The 18,323-nt window shown below is 58.1% G+C and overlaps 4 protein-coding genes across 4 annotated transcripts; 2 read left to right on the top strand and 2 right to left on the bottom strand.

Annotated features, from left to right (window-relative positions):
* Positions 1–2,360: 2,360 nt before the first annotated feature.
* Positions 2,361–2,960, bottom strand: A1Q1_04499 (suppressor of initiator codon mutation; the record flags this gene model as incomplete). The annotated part of the gene is made up of 3 exons (XM_014322865.1): positions 2,361–2,373; positions 2,418–2,787; positions 2,861–2,960. 3 exons carry the CDS (start codon positions 2,958–2,960, stop codon positions 2,361–2,363), a joined length of 483 nt encoding a protein of 160 aa, XP_014178340.1.
* Positions 2,961–3,745: 785 nt separating this feature from the next.
* A1Q1_04498 (glutamine synthetase) lies at positions 3,746–6,174 on the bottom strand (the record flags this gene model as incomplete). The annotated part of the gene is made up of 10 exons (XM_014322864.1): positions 3,746–3,786; positions 3,846–4,043; positions 4,236–4,509; positions 4,563–4,688; positions 4,726–5,192; positions 5,230–5,328; positions 5,372–5,438; positions 5,485–5,738; positions 5,939–6,046; positions 6,087–6,174. 10 exons carry the CDS (start codon positions 6,172–6,174, stop codon positions 3,746–3,748), a joined length of 1,722 nt encoding a protein of 573 aa, XP_014178339.1.
* Positions 6,175–6,704: 530 nt separating this feature from the next.
* Positions 6,705–8,385, top strand: A1Q1_04497 (uracil DNA N-glycosylase; the record flags this gene model as incomplete). The annotated part of the gene is made up of 7 exons (XM_014322863.1): positions 6,705–6,900; positions 7,223–7,302; positions 7,346–7,363; positions 7,418–7,524; positions 7,577–7,646; positions 7,926–8,120; positions 8,224–8,385. 7 exons carry the CDS (start codon positions 6,705–6,707, stop codon positions 8,383–8,385), a joined length of 828 nt encoding a protein of 275 aa, XP_014178338.1.
* Positions 8,386–14,056: 5,671 nt separating this feature from the next.
* On the top strand, positions 14,057–15,097 carry A1Q1_04496 (uncharacterized protein; the record flags this gene model as incomplete). Its single annotated transcript, XM_014322862.1, has 2 exons — positions 14,057–14,262; positions 14,326–15,097. 2 exons carry the CDS (start codon positions 14,057–14,059, stop codon positions 15,095–15,097), a joined length of 978 nt encoding a protein of 325 aa, XP_014178337.1.
* Between the last annotated feature and the right edge of the window lie 3,226 nt (positions 15,098–18,323).

Below are 18,323 nucleotides of genomic sequence, written 5' to 3'. Positions count from 1 at the left end.
TTACTCACGTCGGCGGCGTCGGACCGCAGCGAGCGAGCGGTCAAGGGCCCGACGCAGCAGATCATTGAACTTGAGTGGCAAGTGTGAGTAGCACTGACAATCGCAGAGTGAGCTCTGCGAGAGTCTCCGGAGCTGATAACAGATTCCAGCCAGTGTCTGCATCAATCCATACTTGGAGATGAGCCAGTTGTCCGTGCTGGAGTGGTGATGTCGCAAGAGCGGTTCGTCGGCTCATTGTAGACTCTGTGGCTGGTGGACAGCTTCAGTGGGCTTGGCCGCCGTCGTCCTAGCTGGCTATAACTGGCGAGAAGCCACTCATCCCTTTCCAGCCTTGCTTCGCTGTCAGCGCCCAGTGAGCTTAAGAAACGGGTTTGCTAGCTGACATCAGATGTGCGTTCGCCTTGGGGCGGGTGACGGCGAGCATAAAGGATGCTGGAAAACCAACCACAGCCGCCAACGTACGCGGGGCCGCCGATCCCAGCTGCTCTGACTGGTAAGCTGAGGAACTCCACGCTAGCTGATGACCGGTTAAGCTCGAGGTGCGATGCATTGTTACAGACAGGGTTGAGCCGGCACACTGCTCTGGTGCGCCCAGAACGTCCGAAGGACTTGACCCTCGGCGTCTCCACAGCGGTTGGGGTGAGCTCGAGTACTCCGACGGAAGCTGACATCAGCCACACCACACTTTCGCGCAGGCTGCGTCCCATCACATCTGACTGTAGAGACTTCTGTTCCCCACCACTCTGATGTATGTGCTCTGCTACGAACAACGCTCAGAAGCTGATCCCAGAACGCCATATGTACGGTAGCTTTCTGCTGTACGCTGACAAGCTGACATGAGTTTCCGCCTCAGCAACCCTCTCGCAATGAGGGGCGCCGTAGACTTCTGCCACCGCCAGTCGTGAGCTGCCCAAATTCTCTGGTTCAGCTAATCATGCAGAGCGAGCCGTACGGCATTCATACAGCTGACGTCAGAAACCAGCCTCGAATTTGCAAAGCTGCTGCTGGAAACGGGAGCCTTCCCCGGACCGGCCTGCCTCACCCGCAGCTGCAGCGCTGCTAGTAAGCTTGAGATCTGCCGTGACTGAAGCTGATCCCAGGCAGGCACAGAAGTTTTTGGCCCGTCAGTAAACCTCCGAGTCCTCAGCGTTTAGTCGAGCCTAGCTCGCGTAGAGTAAGCTTCAGCACTGGAAGTAACAGCTGAGACCAGGCTGCAAGCAGGTCAGTTGAGGGTTTTCTTGCCTTTGAAACTGATGCTAGTCCACGACATGGTCCCCAACAGTGAGCTCCCGCGATGAGTGATAACGGCAAGCTCTCGAAAGGGTTCCAATAGCTAATCCCAGACCCCGAAGAGGTAGCTGCACAGCTGGCCACAGCCTCACACTGCAGGTCAGCTTCTTAGTGGAGAAGATCGTAGCGGAGTTTAGCCACGCGTCGATTCGATGCCTTGGCGAGTGAGCTAAACAACACGAGTTGCCAGCTGACTCCAGCCCGTACAAGCAGCGTAAGCTTTTTTCTCCGTTAGGATCAAGCTGAATCAGGCCAGCGTCGGTAAGATAAGCGGTACGTCCTGTGCGTCATCAGCTCACCCCGGTCTGCTTCCCGTCAACTCCGAAGGTAAGCAAACTGTACAGTATCGAGCGGAAAGTCAGACGACTTGATGGTCAGCTGGCGCTAGTTTGCACAGCTAACGCCAGGCGAGCAAGTGGCTTTGCCCCGGGGCTGTCAAGCTGATCCCAGTCCCTCTTCCTACCCCTGTTAGCTTCAGTTCCCTGACATGAGCTAACCCCAGACTGGCGGGTAGCTTTCTCGCGTCGACACCGAGCCGATCCCAGTCCGTCTGCTCATACCTGCGGTAAGCTGCCGCTGCTGCGAAGAAGCTGAAGACAGATACTCCTGGTCAGCTGTGCTTCTGACGCTGACAGCTGACAGCAGGTTGGGGTTCACGACCGTCGTCGAGGCGGCAGAGATGAGGGACCTGCGAGTTGTGAGTTGCTTGGTCCTCCTCCTATTCCAACTGATCTCAGTTCAGTACTCGGGGTGAGCTGATGGAGGATCTGCGAAAAGCTGACAAGAAGAGCTCATCGATGCACAGCCTGCCGATAGCTACCGACGCGTTATCGACAGCTGACGTCAGAGATCCAGCATCGGTCATCCTGCCCTGCTCCGTTCGTAGCTCATTCATCAGTCCGTCTAATATCGAGTCGTTAGTCGAGCCATAGCCGTGATCGATCGCCGTCGTAGCAAATCAAATGCATGGGTGGAGGGGGACAGAAACACAACCGGAACAGAGCTGGTGATGTGATTGCACATAAACGTGTAGGTAGTTGGTGTTGCTTGCCATGAGAAATATAAGGCGTCTAGTAACCGTGGCTGCGACGTTAGCTTGACCTGGTACAATAAGCAGCTCTACGCACATGACAATCTGGTCCTTGGCCTCCTTCTCGGTGAGCAGGCCAGACTGGACGAGGAACTGCTTGACGGAAGCACGCTGGTCGCCCTGGAACTGGAGGACCTTGCCGTGCTCGTCCTTCTTGCCGGGGGCGGGCGAGTCCTCCTCGTCCGAGTCGGCAGAGTGGACGACGTGTCCGTTGCACGCAAACTCCTTCTTCATAGCCTTGAGGAGCTTGCGGGGGTCGTACTTGTCGGGGATGCCCGCGACAGTGGTGATGGTCTTGCGACCGTTACGCTGCTGGAGACGGATGTGGATCTTGTCAGCAGTCTTGCCGACGCTGCGCTCGATCGAGGGCTTGTCATCGCCGAAGGGGTCCGAAGACGAGAACGGGTCTGAGCGTTAGTGTCCACGCTGTCTCTTGCCAGATAGCAGCCCGCCGCGCCGGGCTCGCCGCGCACGACTCACCGAAAGGCGCCCCGAGGTTGATGGCCCCAGCAGAAACCGCCGGGGCCTTGCTCTTGGTCTTAGCCGAAGTCTCCTTGGTAGCTGTAACACGAGACGTCATCGTGTGAGTGGGCGAGCGATAACAATGACGACGCGTACAGGTCGGGTGGCAAAAAAGGTGACAGCGAGCGCAACATCGCGAAAGAACAGACAGCGATGGAGCCCAAGGTGTCAAGATCAGTGGGCAGTGGAGGTCGGAGGAGGTCAAGGTACCAGCCACGTAGCGATTGAGTGCGGGATAGATAAGGCGGCCAAGTGGCGAAGAGAGGGATCCATGTCAGCGATCCGCAGACGATAAGAGCTAGAGAAACGTACTGCTGCTCATTCAAACGGTGCCCTAGGTTGGCTTTTCTAGTACGGTTGGTTTGTGGTGGTCGGTTCGACGGGAGAGGCGGGGAGAGGAGGTGGTGAGCGGTGAGCTGAGTGGTGAAGTTGGCGGTGTTGTCGGTGCGTTCGACCTGGTGTAATCAACTGACGCTCAATGAGCTGCGGCATGCCCTGCGCATTAAGTATGGCGGCGTTTCGGAGATTTTGCCTGTGGCCCACCCTCTTTTTGCCACCCAGTTAATCCTTCAAACTACTGCAAAATCTAAAGCGGCGGCTATGCACTTAGAGACTGAGTCGATGCATACCTCCCCTTTAGGCCCGTAACGTGCGCTGCGTAAGCATGAAGCGTAGGAGAAGATAACATGTCGGACACGAGCGGTACCGGTGTCTCAAGAATCAGCGGCTTTCAACAGTGGCGCCGAGTCAGAGTCTTGCCATTTCAAACAGTCGGAGCCGAAGGCGGTAATTTCCTTTCTACGTCAAACTCATGATCGATCATGTTGATCAGAACCAGAAGCATCACTGACGCTCTGTTTGCATAACAGTGTCAAAGGCGGGTTCTGGCGAAATGCTTGTTCAGCCGTTCCTACCGCGGCGTGCTCCGGTTCCAGTAACTCACCATCTGCGCAGCACTTTGCGTTCCTCCTATCGCTACCCAGTTTAGCAATTCCAAATCCGTCACCTCCTTCGAGCGTCGCGGGACTCGCCGCTGCAGACGGTCCAAGCATCTGAAACTCTCGGATCTTCTTCGGTCTCAGGGGCTCCTCGTGATGCTCTCGAAACCTGTCTGCACGATGTTCGGCCTCCGCCTTCGTTCCTGCTCAGATGGTATACCCGTCACATACGAAAGGTAAATGTCTATTGACACAGCTCCCAATCTCTCAGCATCGTCGTCGACTCTCCTGCACAATACACAGAAACGAAACACAAGGCCCGAGCTCCACTCTAAGCCAGCTCGAGGTACCTCCGGACTGCGATGTCAGTTAACGAGCGCCATGAAACAACTCACGCTCCCAGTCAGTGACGGCGCGGGCGAACTGCTCGAGCTCGACCTCGCGGGTGCCGCCGAAGTGGTCGACGAAGAAGTCGCCAAACACTTCGCGCGCAATGCTGTCCTTGGCCATGAACGCCTCGGTCGCGCTCTCCAGCGTGATGGGCAAGTGCGTGATCGTGTCACGGGAGACGCCCGGCGCGCCGATCGGGCCGTACGGCAGCGGCGTCTTGTTCTTGATGCCGCGCAGGCCGAGCGCGTAAATCGCAGCGATAGCGTAGTGCGTATTCATCTGTACGTCAGCTTGGACATGTTCGACGGATCTGGATTCAAAGGTTTACTCACGTCGGCGCCGGGGATGCGGACCTCGAAGCGGGTCGCAGAGGGCTTGACGCCGGGAGCGGAGATGATGCGGATCGACGCGGCGCGCGAGTCGTACCCGTACGACGCAGTGTCGGGTGCCCAGTATTGCTGTCCGTCAGTTCAGCACTTCAAGGGATAAACTCACCTCGCCGCCGAGCAGACGCTTGTACGAGTTAATCGTCGGGCACATGAGCGGGATGACTGAGGTCAGTTGAGTCCGCGCTCGCATCAACTCACCGTCCTTAAGGCCCTCCAGCAGTCCGGCGAGGAACCACTCCGCCTCCTGCGAAATGTACTGCAGGTCCTTCCACTTGGCATCCTTGCGCCCACCGGCCGCAGTCTCCTCCTTTGACAGGCCGAAGATGTTGCGGCCGTCCTTGTCGCGGAGCGAGACGTGGATGTGTCCGGAACATCCGGAAAGCTGTCTGTTAGATAGATATGAGGCCCATGTACCTACGTTCTCCCATGGCTTAGCCATGAACGACGGCAGGACGTTGTGCTTCATGCCCATGCTCTTCGCGATGAGCTTGAAGAGCAGCGCGTTGTCGGCCATACGGCCCGCGTCGGTGTACGCCAGGGCGGTCTCGAACACACCAGGTCCAGTCTCGGTATCTGAAACGGTCAGTGCAACACGGCAGATAAAACGCACGGTGTCCCTCGATCTCGACGCCCATCTTGGACGAGACCTTGTAGAGATCGTAGAAGTAGTCCTTGTTCAGGGTCGTGCGCAGAAGCGAGTATCCATGGTCTGAGATCAGCTTTAGCAGGGGGACGGTGAAGCTGATACGCACTGCCCGGAGTCAGGGGAGTCAGGTTCACGAAGCTCTTTGCTTCGGCAGACTGGGCGGTCTCCGCAAACTGAAAGTACTGGGGCGTCAGCGCGAGTACGGCTGCCATCACGTACCTCGAACTCAGCGCCGGTCATGCAGTCCCATCCCATAGCCTTAGCCTCGTCCGTGACCTTCGCAAGCGCACTGCGGGGGTCGACAGGGAGCGGCTTGTCGTCTCCCTGGTCGTAGAAGTACACCAGGAAGAACGGGATGTTGTCTTCCCACGGGATTTGGCGGTACGTCGACAAGTCGATCTGGGCGTTCAGATCACGGTAGCCGTTGCTCTTGTTCGACACCAAGAGCTCGCGCGGGTAGGTAGCATCGTGCACTGGAAGTCAGCAGACGTAGCGGAGACGAGCGAAAAACTAAGCGAGTGTCATGTCCTTATCGAGATTGGCACTAGGCAGTTCCGACGGATCAACTCCACCCGGCGGAGTGACACCATCCGCGGATCTGCCCACCAACTTCTCGGACCACTTCTACGCCGCGAATGCATCGTTTTTCGTCGTTTTTCGAGATGACACGCACTGTCCCACGCGAATACCACTCCGCAGAACCCGAAAGAAGTCTCGACAGCCGAAAGAAACTTGCTCTTGGACATGATCTTGCCGCGAAGAACTCCGTCCACGTCGACGCCTGGGGTCAGAATTTGGCACTTCAAACGGCGCTAACTCACCTGCCACCTTGACCATCTCGTCATCTTTGAGCAGATCCACAAGCTCTGCCAGCGTACGGGGCGCGTTCGGGGTCGGGGAGGGAGCCATGTTGCGGTTGTGAGGGGATGGATGGAGACAAACGAAGGAGGGTGACTCGTTCCGAAGAAGCGGGGTTGGATGCCGGCGGTCGTCTGCCAGTGGTGCCACATACCCGATTGGGCAATCCTAGATATCGGATTGTGGGGTCCCCGCTGACGCGCCTTCCGAGCCTCCACATTGGACCCGCTTATCGTTTAAGAAGTTGGAATGCATGCAATCGGCCCACTTGTGTAACAACCTTGTCGTGACAATGGCAGCTGCTCTCCACTTCAAAATTCCCATCTCTTCCAGTACGTTGCATTGCTGCGACGCATGCAATCATTTGAACATCAGTCTCTAGATAGGCCGACGAATCTGATTGCCGAGATGGGGTTGTCACTGTCACATGACGCGTCGGCGCTCAGGCCCTCGCCACCGGTCGCCACCGGAAGCAAAGGAAAATCAGTGTGGAGGTCGACCGCGGTTGACGCGACTGGAACATGACCTAGACGCGTCGAGCTCTGATCACCACCGACCCAACACACTCATCAGCAACAGTCATGCCGCCCAAGTCCATTGCATCGTACTTCAAGCCGGCTGGAGCGGCTGCGACCAAGTCCAGTACGCGTGCGACAGGGAGCGCTTTGAGCGACGCAGCGAGGGACGCCATCATGAAGGCTAAGGACCTGAACCAAGAGGTGCCGTCGCCACGCCCGGCGAAGAAGGCCAAGATTGCCAATGAGCCGGTTGCGTCCAGTCAGTTACTCTGTCCGTAATGAACTGACAACAGCTCTGGGCATCAAGATCCCCAAGGCCACGAGTCGTGAAGAGCTGCGCAAGGCTCTTGAGGGCCACCCGACTGTGCTGCCTCTGCTGGAGCTCGAGCTGGAGACAATGGAGGAGGAGTGGCTTCTTGCTCTTCAGGACGAGCTGACGAAGCCCTACTTCCTGAATGTACGGATGTGTCCTGGTTGTGCTGACCTCTCAGCTGAAGAAGTTCGTCATGGCTGAACAGAGCAGCAAGAAGGTCTTCCCACCAGGTGAGTCCGTAGGTCGTGCACGTGCTGACCTTTCTCAGCCGAGGACATCTACTCATGGTCTCGTTTCTGCCCCTTGAAGGACGTCAGGATTGTCATTGTCGGACAAGACCCGTATCACGTGAGTTCCATCCACGGTCGCTGCGGAGTAAGCTGACCAGTAGGGCCCGGGACAAGCTCATGTGAGTGAAGACGGCCGTGCCGCCTCACTGTCGAATGCAGTCATTGACCTGTAGGGCTTGGCCTTCTCCGTGAAGCGAGGTGTTGCGATTCCACCGTCTCTGCGCAACATGTACAAGGAGATGACGACGGCGATCCCCGGCTTTGTCGCCCCAAAGCATGGGTATGTGGCTGAGGTTGTCTGTTGCAGAAGTGACTCCTCTAACGGACTGCAGAGACCTTACGGAGTGGGCGAAGCACGGCGTCCTGCTGCTCAACACATCTCTCACTGTGCGAGCATCTGAGGTATGTGCAAAGGAGAGAGGTGGCGACAGCACTCGCAACTCTGCGTTATCGCCTGTTTACAGCTTATGGGGAGGGGTGCAGTCATGTGCCACTGGCGATGGCGCAACAAGACGTGAAGCAACGTTACCTCCAGCCCCCCTCCCCACGCTCACACAACTCGCCTGCCAGCCTTGCGGGCAATTGGCTTACCGCCGCCCGCAGCGGGCAGCGATGAAGCGCAAAGTTCACAGCACACCAGTGTCATCATCTGCACATCTGACAGGACGCTGACGAGAACAGGCTGGGTCACACGCCGGCAAGGGCTGGGAGCAGTTCACCGCTGCGGTGATGAAGGTCGTGACGAGCCGGCTTGCGGGCTCTGCCTCGGGTGTTGCCGTGACAGCTACTGCCGACGCTCCCGGCAGCAGCGCGAACGGTATCGTGCTCATGGCCTGGGGCGCGCATGCGCAGAAGATGATCGCCGGCCTCGACACGGTGAGTGGCCGCAGCGAACAGACCGGGGCGATCAGCGTCGCACCTCGGAAACACTCCGGAACACGGAACGCCCGGTGCCTCTGAAGAGCATACTGACAGGTAGAAACGACACCTCGTGCTCAAGTCCGCCCACCCGAGCCCCCTCTCCGCCAGCCGTGGCTTCTTCGGCAACGGTCACTTCGTCAAGAGCAACGCGTGGCTGCAGGAGCGTTACGGCGCCGATGGGGGCATCGACTGGAAGAGCCTTGGCGAGCCGGCACCTTAGGCTCGAACGGGCCAGTAGAGTTCGAGTCTGTCAGCCGCGCGTCGCCGCGCGGCTTTCGCCCGTTGCCCGTTGACCGTCGCGGTCGTCCACGTGTGTCCGCCGACGACGCGTAGCAAGCTCTGGGCGAGCACAACAGGCTTCCGGTGCGACCCGTGAGCGAGGGCTGAGAGTTGAGAGTGGTGGGGATGAGGAATGGTATACCCTATCGCCTGTCGTCTGAATCGTTATGTTTTTGGTCTCTGTGCTGTCTCCATGTCTTTGTCTCAGGAGGTGTATACCTCTGTGCCTCTGCTCGGGGCGAGTTCGTAGGTTCGGGATAACGTATAATGTTCGCATGTTATGTCTTCGTGTGTAGATTTGCACGTTTCGTTACTGGCATCGTACGGCATAGCAGGCAGAACTAGACCTGAAGCAGTGACGCCTCAGCATGGCACCACGCAGAGAACAAGGTTTCGAGCTAACCGTGTTCTGCGCGCGAAACAGCCGTACCGTGATTCGCGGAGTTCGTGTTGGCGGTGCGCGGGTGCTGATTCCAGACGATCTTCCAACGAAAGTTCCCCGCCTTTGGGCTTCGGGTGTCCCTTGGTCTCCCGAGGCTGCCCTTTACCATCTTCCCCATTCCCCCCCGGTCCCTCCACTTCTGCAAAGTCCAGAGCTGCCAGAAGCCCAAAACGTGCACAGGATGAATTGTTTCCAGCGGCGAGCGAAACCAAACATCCGCCGTCGAACTCTGGACTCAACCCAGGATGGATCCAGGCTCGAAACGATGTGTGTAACAGTGGTTCTCCGGAATACAGGGCAACCTTCCTCAACCTCGTGCACGTCTAACACACTTATCCTTTATCTTTCGTCCGCGTTGAAGCCGCACTGGCTATTCTGGAGCATGTGAATCCTGCCTCTCATCGAGAAAGACAAACTTCATGGCCGGCTCTGTCCCGAAATGCTAGGGACGCAGCAGAGCTTCGAGTGTATGCTTCTCGACGACTGCCTCGCACATGTTGAGCTTCTTCCGCTGGCCCAGCGTGGCTTCGGGAAGCCCTGCAACGCGTCTGATGCAGACGGGACGCAACGAGGCGACAACGAGGAGACAACGAGGAGACAACGTGGCCACGCCTTCCGTCCAGCCGACCAAACGCCTTGTATTGCGAGACGACACCGCCGCGCTGCCCGTTGTGGTCGAGCAAGTGGTCGAGCAAGTGGTCGAGCGCGTCGCAATGTCCGGCGTGCTACGGGTGTCGTCTCCCGGTTGTTCCGAAGGCACTGAGCATATCGTACCGACGTCCCGTGTGATATACTCCGAGCGCAGCACGTCGATCCAATGCTGCGCATTCAGATCAGCGTTGCAGTCTCGCTAGTATCGCCACGACAACTGGACACGAGGCGCCGCACAAGCCTTACGCACGTCGGTGCAAGCTTCACTGGGACACACCAAGAGGTGCATGCCGATGCCTGCTGATGCGTGTTGAGGCAACGGGACCGAGCGTAGAGCTAAAGTGACGCAAGGCTTGCATCAGGCAGCGCCAGACAGCCACGGCGCCACGACGCACACACCGCCGACGTCCACATTAGCTCGGCGTACCTGTTGCGAACTTGTGGTGGCGGAGGTGGCAGTGTCACGGGCCTACGGCCGAGGACATGGACATGCGGCTGTCTCATTGTCTCGGCGAGGTGTATGGCGACGAGGCACGCTCATACTGACACGGCGACTAAGGTAACCGCGCGGCAACGGCAACTGCCTCATGTTCAAGACGACAGAGCTTCGAGCGAGGTCGGAAGCGAAGCCGAGTTCATTGCCAGCCTCAGCCCCATGTTGTGTGGGCAATGTTTGCCGTTGCGGCATTTCCTCCACCTGCCCACTGGCAGACACCTACAACAAGATGACAGAAGAAGCAGTAAACTCTTCAGAAGCAGAAACAAAGATGAAGGAAGCAACCCCAGTAATCGATAATGTAGCGGAACGAGGTCAGCCCCTCCCCATGAAGTTCTTCTCCTTGCACTAACCCCCTCTTGATTGGGGGTAGTGTATTCCGAAACGATTCATTAATTAGCGTCTCCCCCTTGCTGCTACCCTCATGCACACCCCAGCACCCACACAGAATGCGACCGAAGGGGTGGAACGTCGGTGTTGATATTGATTACGGCGTTGTGGACGTGCGTATTGGCGTGCGTGTCCCCGCGGAAACGTGCAGATGCTACGGAAGCGCAATCCAGTGCAGTGCATGCTTCCCGTGAAGGTGGTGCGACGGAGATCCACAGGTGCGGGTCCGTAGTGGGGTTGCCTGATGTGGTGGTTGGAACGGACGTACGACGAGTGGCAGACGGGACGGAGCAGAGCAGACCCGTCGCACCAGTAGGGCAGGAGAAGGATGTAACGCTGCAATCCTGCTTTGCTTCCATAATGAAGCTCGGTGTACCGACCTGGCTCAGTTGCCGTCGGTATGCCGGAGCTTTGGGGCCAGTGTCGGACGCAAAGATGCTTGTGCGACGCTGCTTGTGCCGGAAGAGCGGCGCATCTCGGCAGCATTCCGGACTTCACGACGCGAGCGAGAGAATGTGCACCGCAATGAGGTTATGGGGCCGGTGGGTCGGCGAAGCCACCGAGCTTACACAGAGCTTGTTCCCACATGCCGTGCTGACCAGAAAGGGGAGTACGATGGCGCGCGAGAGTAAACGGCATCTCGGAGTTCAAGGTTTCCAGGTCCACCGGGGATGTTTGTCTGTGGACGACAGACTGGCGGGCATGCCACACTCGCCCGTAATGGGCCTGAACGGCCTGAACGGGCTTGCAAGCTCCACTCTCTCATGCAGGAGTCTTCGTTGCCAGCCCCATGCAGTTGGTGGTGTGGTCAGTCACCGTAGAGGGGGCGAGCGACGAGTGCGAGAGGGGGAGGCGCACTGAGACCAATTGTTTGGTGCTGGATCTGTCTGAGCGTAGCGCGTTCGCACAATTGGACAACCATTAACGAGCAAAAGTCGGCGATGGGCAGTTGTACGCACTCCACTCTGACAACCCGGAGCTCTCCAACTCGGGTTCGGTCTGTGCCGTGGAATACTGGTTGTGAGGCCAGCCCAGGCCCCACAGGAGCTCTCCCTCGGCTCGGCGACGCCACACCGGACGTCGATCTGCAGGGTCCACTCCTACAATGGTTTGCCCGGGTGGCTTACACCATGCCCCTTGAGCCCCTTGGCTTACATCAGCGCCTACTGACAGCCATGCTGCAGCCTGCAGGACGCAGCACCGGGCGCCCCGTGCACCGAGACAAGGAGGCAGGGTGCGACAGCGCTACACAAGCGTGCCATTTGTTCCTCCTTCTTCGGACGTTTCCTGGCGTTTTCCTTTGTTCTCGATCGTCGAATCCGAAGCCTTTTCCAACGGAGCAGAGTGCGCCTCGCATCGATCTCTTGGGCTTGCTCGGCTTGCTGTTCTCGTCAGAATCCGACCCCTACGAGGGGTACCCAGGAGCAAGCAGGGGGTCGGGGGCCAGCTGAACCCTCTGCGAGAAGGTTGCAAATGGTTTCGAACGAGAACTAGCACCAGATGCGAGAACAGGTGCTCGTCTGCTCCTCACGCGTCCTGTCAGTTGGGTGCTGGTTACGGCACCAAACCATTGAGCGTGATTAGGGTTCAGGCACAACCAAAGTCGAGGCACGTTCCGTTCATGGCAGTACTGGCACCACTTGCTGGTGCAGGAGGGGAATGCGAGGGGTGGAAGGGGGTTGGGAGCACACCCTTAACGCGGGACTGGGATGATGGGATGCTGGGACATTGGGATCGAAATCAGTGGTAAGAGTGGGATTGGAGTGAGACACCCTCACCTGCCTCCCTTCACCCCCGCAGGCGGCTGCGCTCGGCAGCAGGAAAACCTTTTCTTGCTACATATCTGCTCTACTGGCGGAGCATCATAACGGCACCAGAGCCTACCACACAGTCCGTCGGTGCCGTCGCACGCTCATAGAGAGTCAATATACCCCCGACGCCTTTGTAATCGAAAACACTGTCCAGCACAAGCGCGACAAGCATCAAGCTCGAGGGCAATAGGAGTAGTCAGCCGGTGCGTCCGGCGGGCCTTCACGGACGCGGAGGTTTAGGCAGTTTGTCTTCCGTGTTGCGGCTGCGACGGACGGCGGAAATTCTTGACCTACGCTAATAGCTATACAGAAATGTCACGGTGGTCCAGATCAATAATCCTTCAGCTAAAAGTCAGCCAAGAGTTTTCTGGGCGGCAAGCACAATGGATGGCTCGTGACCGGGCAAGAGGAGATCCGAAAAGGGGCGGTGGCGCATTCCAACGAGCGCTTCCCAAATTGCAGCGCCAGCAGCTCCACATTGTGCCCGGTATGCGCGCGGCAGGCGTAATGACAAGCCAACGGGCGACTGGGACGATAATGAAAGAATGCACGGCGGTGGACGGGGACCCTGGGCGTGCCCTTGAGGTGTGCTGTGAGGCTTGTGGTTCGCTGGCCGTGCTGGACTCGGGGGACACGGTCGTTAGAACGCTCCCGGTCTTAGCGATGGCTATTTTTTGTCGAGGGGGTGGTCCCGTGTTGTACTTAGCGCACCGACCCTATGTAACCTGCACGCCTGCGTGCAGTCGCGACGCCCGCCCAGGTACTCCCAGGTACAGGTACACGATACGCGCGGTATCAACGTGTTCTGCTGCTATGCTTGCTCGGCCACATCGGCGGACCCAGGATCAGGATCCTCCGATAAACCCAGAAATCAGACTCAGACTCACGCTCCATGCTCTCGAGAGAAGCGGCTCCCCGGTCCCCTCTCCCCCCTTCTCTGTTGGGTAATCAGCGCAGGAGAGGACGCGAATGATCTAAACTGTAATCCTGCTGGGCCGAAACGAAACAAGTTTACGGAGTTTCGTGCCTTTCCACTATCCCCTGGGCTGGCAGTAGTGCGCATCAGAGACAATTGATGCTGGCAGGCGCTCAGGAGGAGGTGACTGTGCAAGCGCTGCTGGCTGCAGTGCTGGCGTCTGCACAGGGCATCCTTGGGACAAGCCGGAACCGGCCCATGAACCCCACCTCACGACAGCCCTGTGGTTGTATGACCGTCCCTGGGCAGTGCCCTGGCGCCAGGAGAGGTCAGGAGTTGTCCCCCAGCTCGATCTCCCATGTTTCAACGGTGGACAGCACACAAATGATTCTGCACAGGGGAGGTGAGAGAGCGAGACCATGGCCCGGGCAGCAGGCGGGGCAGCGCAGACAGGGTGTGGCGTTACATGTCATCAGCACGGGAGAATCGTAGTGGGCCCTTCGCGACCCATAGAGTTTGCAGGTACGCGGGCGAACCCTTCAGCCTTCCACAAACGTACGGGGGAGTGCTACGTAAGATCAAGTCGCAGAGCATGCTTGCTCGGCAAGGAGGAAGAGCCCTGTGCACAGCGGCGCAAAGCACATGTGCTCTGACAAGAGCTGTCCTTGCGTCCTTGCGCCTTTGCGACGACATTCCGATCAGACCTGGCTCTCGCGAGTTATAAAGAGAGAGGGGGTGGGTCTGTTCGAATGGTTCTTCACCACAACACTACCTCTCCTCTCTCTACCCTCGTGTTATCCCCTGTATTCTCCCCCTTCAGTGAACGCCAGCCTCGACTGCTTCGCTAGGGCTCCCCTCAAGTAACCCACTCGTCTTTCACTCTTTACCGACAAACACAACACCAAGATGCTCTTCCAGACCGCCGCTGTCACCGCCCTCCTCGCCGCCAGCCAGGCCGAGGCTACTTTCGGACTCTTCCAGAAGTGGGGATCCGGAGGTGGTCTCTGGGACTGTCTCCGCCCCCAGAACCGCCCTCAGAACGACTGCAGCCGTGGTTTCTGGTGCTGGGGTAACAACCAGCAGCTCTGCTCTTCGCAGCGCACCTGTGGCTCGTGAGTGATACTCGATCGACCCCTCCCCCCTTCCCGTCTCTCAGAAACTGACTTGTGTCTCAGTCCTCCCCGTCAGACCCAGTGCCCCCAGGGCTGGTGGTGGCACGGCTCTGCCAGCTGCTGTCTGCCTAAGCAGAACAACCAGCGCTGCACGTGCCCCCCGGGTTACATCTTCGAGGGTCTCGGTCGCCAGGGCCGTTGCATCCAGAAGCGCTCCGAGCACCCTTGCCGTGACGACGAGTTCTGGTGGGTCGAGGGCAAGCGCTGCTGCGCCAACAACTGGGGTGACAACCAGTGCAAGCGTTGCGAGGAGAAGAAGTGCCCCGAGAACTTCTACCTGAGCAAGGAGGGCAAGTGTCTTCCCCAGACTGGTGGATGCGAGATCCGCTGCCCGCCCGGCTACCAGTGGGACTGGAACACGCACTGCTGCAAGCCTACCGGCCCCCAGCCCTCTGGTATCCCCAAGAAGCAGGACAACACCAAGAACCACTGGCGCTGGCGTCGCGACATCTCGGCCCTGACTGGCCTCACTGAGCTCCAGCTCCGTGACGAGAGCATCGAGACCGTCTTTGACCGCACCGACTTCGACCGCCACCACTGCCCCTCCGACCTCAAGGCTTGCATGATCCCTGGCGAGTTTGGCTCCGCTGGCGTTGAGTGTGTCGACACCCTCAACGACGCCGAGTTCTGTGGTGGCTGCGCCGGCAAGGGTCAGAACTGCAACGACATTGCCAACGCCGTCGACGTCCGCTGCAAGGTCGGCGCCTGCGAGGTTGTCAAGTGCAAGCCCGGCTTCAAGCCCAACTCGGCCGCCACCGAGTGCGTTGCTGCCTAAGCGCCTCGTCCACTCCGGTAGTGACATCTCAAACCCTCATAGACCTTTTCGAAACAAAAACACTCTTCGCCATCCCCTCCAGCCCACACGGCTCAGGGGCCATTTCTCTTTTATAATCGACCTCACGTCAAACATCATGTAGCAATACATCGCTCCCACCACAAAGCGACGTCAACGAACCTCTCCTTTTCGGGAATCAACGGCTGCCTCTAGCAGGGGCATAGCCATATGTAGCTCCGCCCTCTCCCCCGCGCAGGCGCGCACCGGTGCAAGCGGGCGGGGCATAATGGATATTTTTCTTTGTTACTAGACATCCGCAATGCATCTTGGACAATGTTTGCGACCCCCAACTAGTCTCGCTGCAGCTGCATCCGGTGACCTTGCATGCAAGCCTTCGTTCGTTACCGAGCAAGGCAGCGGCCATTGAACAAGGTCTTCGAAGCGATCACTCAGGCGTCCAGACGTACGCACGCGCAATCTGTCTCCAAGGCCGTGACTGGACAGCCTGTCAGTAGGACGATCGTCTACCCTCTGATCAATGCTATCCTGTCGTTTTCTGCCCGTTTGGAGCGACAGTTGTGTCCGACGGGTTGGGTGGGTTCGAATGCGACCCGGGCCCGTTTGGGTGGAGCAACTCCTGACTTGTAGAGGGTCCACATTTTGGTCCCATAATCTTGGGGAAGACATTCCCTGTCGTGGCCTGTCGTCCCAGCCCTGCATTTCTGCTGTGATGACGGCACCGGTGGCCGCGGCGGTCACCGCAGTGCTTGACACTGCCTAAAGGGGTGCAAGCAGGTCCTGGGAAGGATCCTTGCTCTTTCTCACAGTGCTATGCTGCTGTCACCTGCTGTCACCGCTGCTATGCCCATTTCACCCGAGAAGTCACTGACGCCGCTGTCCTGGCAGCTTTCCTGGTCGTTGTCCTGGACTGGGGCGTACAGGGCATAGGTGCGCAGAAAAGGAAGGGAGTGAAAGGAGACGACGTTCCATGGAAGCAAAGCGCAAGCGAGCAAGAACGCTAGAGCGAGACAAATGCTGTCAGAGCGAGGTGACACACCCGGGCCCCTCGGCATTCGGATGCGCCTCCGTAAACGCCCTCCGTCAAGCCCAGATAGCCCAGGTAGCCCAACCAGCCCAGTTCCCAGTTTCTCGGTTCGGTGTCGGGTCCACCGGTTCGCCGGGTGCGAGACCGTGGCTGATGGCTTGCCAGGCTTGGCCCAGGAATACCAGTGTCAGCGCCCAGATCTGCGTATCAGCCTGCTACAGATCCGAACGCCTCTGCTGCAGGATTCGTTTCGTCTCGAGATCCACTTGCATGGGTTGCCAGGTAGCGAGCAGACAGATACAGGAGGCGCCTTGCTAGCTCGCTTGCGCTGTACTGAAGGCTGACGCCGCCCTCTGAGTCATGTCCTTGAGGCTCTTCTTCGCCAGAAGTCTGGAGAGCCCCGCGCCTGTCGTGTTTAGAGCTTCTCGGCGCTGGACTGGGTTTGCGCATGGGATGCTAAACGCGCTCATACTCATGCTCATGCTCAACGTTCACTGGCTTCACAGCAACGGCGTCGAGCGCATGGCCGCTGCCCCGTTGCCCCAGAGCGCCCCAGAGCCCCGTCGCCGCTGCGCTGCATGTCGGTGTAATTTGCATCGCCCTTGACGACCGTCCTGAGGTGGAAGTCCTGGGTAGCGGTGAAGGGCACACTCGACTAGTGTTAACGTAAAACATGCGTCAGAAGTGCTGTCCCTGGCGCACATCCGGAAAAGGTACCACTGGACAGGTCCATCCCTCCCTCATCTTTTTCACGTAGAGCAAAGACCTCGTTGCAGATGCGTCCTGGATGCTTCCTGGCTCAATCCTGACCTAACAAGAAATCTCAGTGGTTCTCACAACTCGATCGAGCAGAAAACTCGCAGAACGAAACAGCTCGGCGTCACCGCTAGTCAGCAGTTTTGGGCGACGGCTGAACCAGTACCACTACTTTGGGGTCTGGGCGTTGAAGCACTGAATTGCTTGAGAAGGATGCCTAGCACCACTGCGCCGGGTCTAAAGTAGACCATGACGCATTGTATCCTCTCTCGATTGGTCTCACCGTCGGCCGTCGGACATCCCTAGAGGACTGCCCGATGCGCTGGCGAGGCCAATATCGCATTCATGTTCTGCTTCCCGAGATGAATGCTGCGCCTTGCCTCGTTACGTATCCACATTCTGGACCAAGCTGGGCCCTCCACTTTCCACTAGCCAGAGACATGGCTGCGAATTGGTGTCGCCTGATACCACTTGCACGTCCTACAAATGAGCAGGTGTTCACCTTGGTGCGTTTCGGACGCGGACTAAAGGACACTATGCCTTGTGGTCCGATGGATAGAACTTCTGGGCGGACATTTTGTTCTCGGACTAGTCATATATGAGTTGTCGCCCATTCACAAGCCAAGATGACGCATACGACGGTGCTGCGCAAGACTGGGCGCAAACTCGAGTAATGTGTCTGCGACAGACACCCTACGTGTGCATACGTTCCGGCGATTGTGAATTCCTTGTTGCATGTCCGACGCAGCATTGATGCAGGCTTAACGCAGCCTGAGACTCAGCAAGCTCGGTTTGGGGGTACCCTCGACCTTAGCATTGGAGTATGTCATCCTTCCTTTCACTTTTGCTGTCAGTATTCTGACGCAGGATCGCCCTCTTCATGCGAATAATCCATCCTCGTGTTAGAGAGGGGCCGGTGAGTGCCTGACCTGACCTTGACTTTGAGCTTCTACACGAGCTGCTCCCGTTGAGTGTAGCACGGGTCCATTCTTCTGCGCCAATATAAACAGACACGCCCGCATACCGCGTGCCGTGGCGGCGTGACTACAGTGCGTGCCCGGCGAGCTCGGCATGCCGAGCCGGGCATGCCAGGCGTTCGGCGCTCGCTTGCAGACAGCAGGGAGTGAGCTGACCCGTGTCTTCGATCTTGTCTGGCCACGCCGTCATGTGTGCGTCATGAAAAGCGCGCTAAGCGCCGAGTTCCGAGACAGTCACGTGATGGTAGGCTCTTGATGCATTTCAGTCTCAATCAGTGTTAAGATTTGGTCCCGTTTAGCTTGGGTGGATCGCCGAGTCCAACGCGGTCCAACGTGGTCAGATGGTGAAAAGGAGAGTGGACCCTGGCCGGGCCGTTCCCGTATTGCATGCTGGGGCGTTACTATATTCCGCTACAGACTTTTCCCTAATACTGCAACGCCGAGTAAT

Source organism: Trichosporon asahii (genome assembly GCF_000293215.1).
Source record: "Trichosporon asahii var. asahii CBS 2479 unplaced genomic scaffold scaffold00070, whole genome shotgun sequence".
In the NCBI taxonomy this organism is placed as follows: Eukaryota; Fungi; Basidiomycota; class Tremellomycetes; order Trichosporonales; family Trichosporonaceae; genus Trichosporon; species Trichosporon asahii.
This window is presented reverse-complemented; position numbering and strand designations above follow the sequence as displayed.